The sequence below is a fragment of the Mauremys reevesii genome, linkage group 15, assembly GCF_016161935.1.
Source record: "Mauremys reevesii isolate NIE-2019 linkage group 15, ASM1616193v1, whole genome shotgun sequence".
Classification (NCBI taxonomy): Eukaryota; Metazoa; Chordata; order Testudines; family Geoemydidae; genus Mauremys; species Mauremys reevesii.
In genome coordinates, this window is record NC_052637.1 from 13090176 (window position 1) to 13096766 (window position 6591).

General features: G+C 48.3%; 1 protein-coding gene across 1 annotated transcript; it reads left to right on the top strand.

The window, feature by feature from the left end:
- The first annotated feature begins 200 nt into the window (after positions 1-200).
- On the top strand, positions 201-1166 carry LOC120383076 (olfactory receptor 6B1-like). The gene has a single exon (XM_039500708.1). It carries the CDS (start codon positions 201-203, stop codon positions 1164-1166), a length of 966 nt encoding a protein of 321 aa, XP_039356642.1.
- The last annotated feature ends 5425 nt before the right edge of the window (positions 1167-6591 follow it).

Genomic DNA, 6591 nt, shown 5'->3' on the forward strand with positions numbered 1-6591 from the left:
CTGAAATTGACACTTCTGGCACTTTGCTCTGAACTCTACATTTAGGTTTAAAATTTCAGCCTGTGATCTGGACAGGAAGGGAACTCCGAATACTTCTGGAATTAATTGAAACTTTACTAAAATGAAACTTGACTAACTTTTAAGTCTATGTTCCTCCAATTCAATTGCACAGGGTGTTTTATTGTTCCTGGACTCAAACCATGGCGGACAGAGACTGGGGAAACCAAACGGCCATCACAGAATTCATCCTTCTGGGATTCGGGGATCTCCCTGACCTGCAAATTCTTCTCTTCCTGATGTTCCAAGTGATCTACATGGCAACCGTGGCTGGGAACACCCTCATTGTGGTGCTCATTGTGGCTGGCCAGCACCTTCACACCCCCATGTACTTCTTCCTGGGCAACTTGTCCTGCTTGGAGACCTGCTACACCTCAACCATCCTGCCCAGGTTGCTGGCCAGTCTCCTGACTGGGGATAAAACCATCTCAGTCGGTGTCTGCATCACACAACTGTCTTTCTTTAGTTCTCTGGCATGTACAGAATGCTATCTCCTAGCAGCAATGTCTTATGATCGGTATTTAGCGATATGTAAACCTCTGCACTATTCAACTCTTATGAATACCAGGTTTTACCTCCAGTTGGCTGCTGGGTCATGGTTAAATGGTTTTTTGGCTACTGCCATCTTTGTCTTATTCCTATCACAGTTAATATTCTGTGGCCCAAATGAAATTGACCATTTCTATTGTGATTCCATCCCACTGATGGAACTCTCCTGCAGTGACACTCACCAGGTCATATTGCTGGCTTTCATATTAGTCTCTGTATTCACTCTGCCTCCATTCCTACTAACCCTGACATCCTACGTGTGCATTATCGCCACCATCCTGAGAATCCCTTCCACCACCGGGAAACAAAAGGCCTTTTCCACCTGCTCCTCTCACCTCATTGTGGTGACAATTTTCTATGGATCCATTATGATTGTGTACCTGCTACCGAAACATGGTATACTGAGAGACCTGAACAAAGTGGTCTCGCTTTGCTACACGGTCCTGACTCCCCTGGTAAACCCCCTCATCTACAGCCTGAGAAACAGAGAAGTCAAGGAAGCCTTGTGCAAAGCAGTCAGTAAATATATGGCTTTCACCAAAACATGCAGAGACTCCTAGAGAATAACTTCAAAGCTGCCTGGGTGATTTAAGCTATCAGCCCCCATTAAAATTAAATTGAAATGTCCAATTGAAAATCTCAGCATTAATGTGAAAAAGAAAAGGAAAAAGAAAAGGAGATGATCTGCATGGAGTTACTGAGACAGTCCTTATGGTCCCCCGCTGTGTCCATGTAACACATCTTCCAGGAAAGTGAGGATGTTGACAGCTCTGTCACTCTCTCATGTTCAGCACTGATACACACAGGATGATGGTATTTTTCTCCAGGGTGTTGGCTAAATGTTCACCCTCTGTGAGGAGTGTGTACAGCTTCTGAAACCACACAGAGCTGACATTGTGTAAGGCACAAAATCCACTAACAACGAAAATAAATCCCTGGGTATATCCCATGTTCATTGTTTCTCTATGTAAGATAATAAAGTCTTGTAATCAAATTCTGGCACTCTAATAGAAACAAAACACAATGGGTGACATCATCATATTTGTTGCTACAGATCGTTTCTTATGCCCCTAAGGATACAACGCAGAATCCAACCAGAGCTCAGGTCACTGTTGTCCATCTAAGTGGAAAGACCAAGGAGGGAGGTGGCCATAACCGTGGTACCATCATGGAATTTTTAACTGGGCATCAGGTGGAGTGGAGACTAATTTTTTACCAATTTTTATATCCATAAAAAAGCCCCTTTTCATCAAAATAAATGTTTGGACAATAAAAATAGTAACTCCTGGGGCAGCATAGGTGGGGAAATCTGCCACCCCTGAAATTGTGCTACTTGCCATCATAGCCCTCTGCAAACTGTTGTCAGTTGGCGTGCTTGCCTGCTCTCTCAGTATGCTGTCCCAGGCCTGGGCAGACAGACGGTTCAGCAGACCTCGATAGTACTACACAGGAAGAAAGACCACAGGCACAGTTTGGTGACAAAGGCACTCAGCCAGGTTTATTGCCCTCAAGGCAGATTCTAGCATCCTGGTTCTATGGTTACAGGTACGCTAGCACATGAGTGCTGTGAAAGTAGAATGAATTATATTACAAAAATAGATAGGATTAAAGAAATGCTGTCTGTACCTTTAAGGAAAATCGCTGGAAGCTGCAGTCCAGGTTTCAGGAATACAGACATTAACAAAGAACAATTGCACCATTTAAGGGCAATTGGTGAAGCATTAGCCTTAGGCTTTGGCTACACTTGCACTTCAAAGCGCTGCCGCGGCAGCGCTGCCGCAGCAGCGCTTTGAAGCGCTACGTGTAGTCAAAGCGCCAGCGCTGGGAGAGAGCTCTCCCAGCGCTGTCCGTACTCCACCTCCCTGTGGGGAATAACGTACAGCGCTGGGAGCCGTGCTCCCAGCGCTGGGGCTTTGACCACACTGGCGCTTTGCAGCGCTGCAATTTGCAGCGCTGGAGAGGGTGTGTTTTCACACTCTGCTGCAGCGCTGCAAATTTGCAAGTGTAGCCAAGGCCTTAGATTGATAAGGAAGTAGGATATGCATGCTGGGCCCCAGGTGAATTTTGCTGTTTTTCTCTCTTTGTCCCTTTGTTTAATTCCCGCTCTTTTATCTGTATAAATAAGACTGTTTGGGTCTTGCATGGCCACTCACATTATCTGTGTGTTATTGGCAGAGCGCTGTGCTAATAAAAACAGAGTGGTCTGACAAATTGTGAGTCTTGATTCTAACTTTGACAATTTGGAGGTTCCACCGAGATGGTAACCATCTTCACTGGGGCTGTGTGATTCCTGACCGTTTTTGTAGGATGACCGTGGCAGCCGGCACCTGGGCATTTGGCCCGAGCGGTTCTCCACCAGAACGGAAAGGCGCACAACCACAGTGAAGTCTACGCCATTGAACCTGTTGGTTCCCACTCTGTTCTGGTAGGGATCCCAGGGTCTGGCATCAGGAATCTGGTCAGGTAATTATATCTGTGTTTTGTCCAGACTGAGGACTGTCCTGTCTCTGTGTCTATCCGTCCTCTCTGTGGAGTGTTTGAGTCTGGGTGCCGTCTCTGTCCGGGGATTGGCCGACCAAGGGGTTCCTGTCCCCGCGGTCTGAGTGAGTGAAATCTGCACAATCGCAGCCGCACCGCACCTTGGGTAAAACCCTTGGTGTGAAAGCAAGGGCGATTGAGGCAGTAGCCTGTGGGCTCCTTTTGTGTGTTGCACCGGGCATCGCTCTGATGAACCCGAATTTCCTTCTTGTGTGATTGATGTGTAAACTCCTCCTGTATGGGTAACCAGATGTCTAAGTCGGGACAGTTCCCTAAAGGAACCCCGGCTCATTTTATGCATTTTAGGAAGGGTCTGGACTCCTGTAAATTTCTGGAAAAATGGTCTAGGCTAACTCAGGGAGATCCCAAAACTCAGTGGCCACTGTTAGGATCTTGGGACAAGGACCGAGTAGACGTCTTAAAAGACAAACTCGGCCAATCTAAAACTAAATTGGCAAAAGGAGAGGTTGACTGTTTCATGCAATGGTGGAAGAGGCAAATCGTAGATGGACAGAATCGAAACTCGCCTCTCTCAAAGATTCAAATGATAAGTTAAAAGCTTTATTGGAAACCTCCTCTCCTACCACTAGACCGAGCGCTCCCCTTTACCAAGTTCTCCGAGCAGATCCCCCTTCATACTCCTGTCTCCGGGTAGGAAAAGACGAAGAAAACCCCTTGCTAGATTCCGGGGACGATGATGAGGAAGACGCATTAATTGGCTTGGCAGCCTTGCGTCGGATCAATAGACAGCCACCCACGCCCCCAGCTCAGGAACAACTGTCACCAGATTTCTCAGCTCAGGAACAATTCCCAGAGATCTCCAGTTCAGACCCGTCCAGATCATCCAGTACGGCGGAGGCCCATTCCTCTGGACTCACTCTGCCCCGTAAAAGCTTGCGCTTGGGCCTTTAAAATGTCCAGGCTCCCCTCCGAATCCTGCATACTGGGGGCCAAGACGGGGTGTCCCACTTGGAGCTATAAACCCTGGACTCGCACAGAGCTCCTTTTAATTGTAAAAGGCTTTCCAAAGCCCAGGGAAAACTCTACCAAATTCGCAGAGGAATTTTTGTTAGTATGTGACACCTATGAACCCTCTGAGGCAGACCTCCTGCAACTGTGCAAGCTACTTGTAGCAGCCCCAAGTGAGCATGAAAAATGGCTCACAGCAGCAAATTGGCTCGCTGCTGACCGCCACTCTACCTTACCAGACACTGGTCCTAATGCTGAATACCAGAAAAAGTGTAAAGAGCGAGCTAAAAATCTATTTGAAGCTATCCCTCGGGTATGGACTCCTAAAACCAACTGGACGGTCATAAATGGCTGTAAGCAACGACAGGGAGAGAACCCAGGTGACTATCGCACTCGGCTAACTGACATTTTTCTGCAACATTCTGGTATACAGCAACCAGATAGAAATGGACAGGGCGCCTGGCTAGTGCGTTTGTTAATGACCTCCTGCCTGCTATTGGCAATATGCTAAAACGAATAAGTGTTGGGTGGGAGACTGAAAACATGGACAAATTGCAAACAGTGGCAGAGCACTGCCAACGTACTTTAAAGGGAAAGGAGGAACAATCAGCTCAACAGTTAATGGCCCTGCAAATACAGCATTATTCAGGGCAAGGCAAACATTGCCGGGGACGGGGAAAATACCAGGGACGGGGATGTGGTCGAGGGAGGGGCCAAGGAACTGGATTTTTGGGTTATGGGGATGTTTGTAATTACTGTAAACAGCCCGGACATTGGAAGAATGAATGTCCGAGCCGGCCTGGTAACTCTGTAAATAACCAGCTAGACCCCCTGCCAGCACAGCCAGTCAGTCCCCAGCCTTACTTTGTCTCACAGCAATGATGGGACGCCGGGGAACCTCAGGAAATTTTAACTCCTTTACTACCTCTCACTCCTACGGGTGAATGTGTGTTAACTATCAATGATCTTTCTCTCCCTTTCCTTGTTGATACGGGAGCTTCGCTCTCTGCAGTTCGTACTACTGATCTGCCTGCGGTTCCCCGCTCCGGAAAAACTGTGTCCGCTGTGGGCATTATGGGAGTCCCAACCCCTTATCCCCTTTCAAAACCTCTACTGGTCCAGGTTGGTCCCCTTTCTGCGGATCATGCCTTCCTTCTCTCTGATTCCACTCCGGTAAACCTTTTGGGTCAGGATCTGTTATGTAAGCTTGGCTGCACCATATACTGTTCCCCGGATGGGGTCTATTTACAAATTCCCCAGTCCTCTCTGAGTGATTCTGTAGCCTCCCTGCTGTCTGAAACTTCCCTTTCCACTCCAGTCCCTTGTTGCCCACTGGTCCCACCCCTTGAACACCTAATTTCGCAGGTCCCATCCTCTCTGTGGCCAACCCATCCCTCTGAGGTGGGCCGCTTAAACACTGACCCCGTCTGCATTACTGTGGACTCCTCCAAACTCCTGCCTCGCCTTTCTCAATACCCTTTAAACCCTGAGGCAGAGGCTGGCATTGCTCCGGTCATAACCGCCCTGTGGGAGCAAGGCATTATTGTTCCCTGCTCCAGTCCCTGTAACACCCCTATCCTCCCAGTTTGAAAAGCTGATGGCGAATCATGGTGATTTGTTCAGGACCTCCGAGCCATTAATCGTATTGTCATACCCACCTTTCCTGTTGTCCCAAACCCAGCAACGATTCTGGCTTCTATCCCACCAGCTGCAACTCATTTTACTGTTGTTGATTTGTGTTCTGCTTTCTTTTCTGTTCCGGCTCACCCTGACTCCCAGTACCTCTTTGCCTTTTCTTACAAGGGACAGCAATATACATGGACCACGCTTCCCCGGGGTATACGGAAAGCCCATCTTACTTTTCCCAGGCATTAGCCCGAGACCTAGCTGACCTTGTTTTCCCATCCGGGTCCACTCTAGTCCAATATGTGGATGATCTACTCCTCTGTTCCCCCTCGTTATCTGCCTCAAAAACTGATTCTTTAGTGCTCCTTACTGCCTTAGCAAACAAAGGTCACAAGGCTTCTCGCTCTAAACTACAGCTCTGTCAAGCCTCTGTCACATTCCTTGGTTTTCTCCTCTCCCAGGGTTCCCGTACGCTTTCTCCCACCCGTGTCTAGGCTATCCTTAGCTTTCCCTGACCCTGCTCCCCACGCCAGGTCCGAAAATTTTTGGGCATGGCTGGATTTTGCAGGCAATGGATTCCCCAATATGCCTCCCTTGCAAAACCTCTCCAGGAACTCACTCGACTCTCTGTGCCTAATCCCATGCCATGGCCCCCTGAAGCAGACTCTGCCTTTGTTTCCCTCAAACAAGGTTTAGCTTCTGCCCCCGCTTTAGGGCTGCCAGACTATTCTAAGCCTTTTACCCTTTTCTGCCATGAACAATCTGGATGTGCACTTGGAGTTCTTACGCAGTTGCACGGAGAAAAGAACCGCCCAGTAGCTTATTTCTCTGCCACTTTGGACCCTGTGGCCC

Excerpts from the sequence above, each read along its gene's own strand:
- LOC120383076 (XM_039500708.1), top strand. The coding sequence starts at position 201 with ATGGCGGACAGAGACTGGGGAAACCAAACGGCCATCACAGAATTCATC.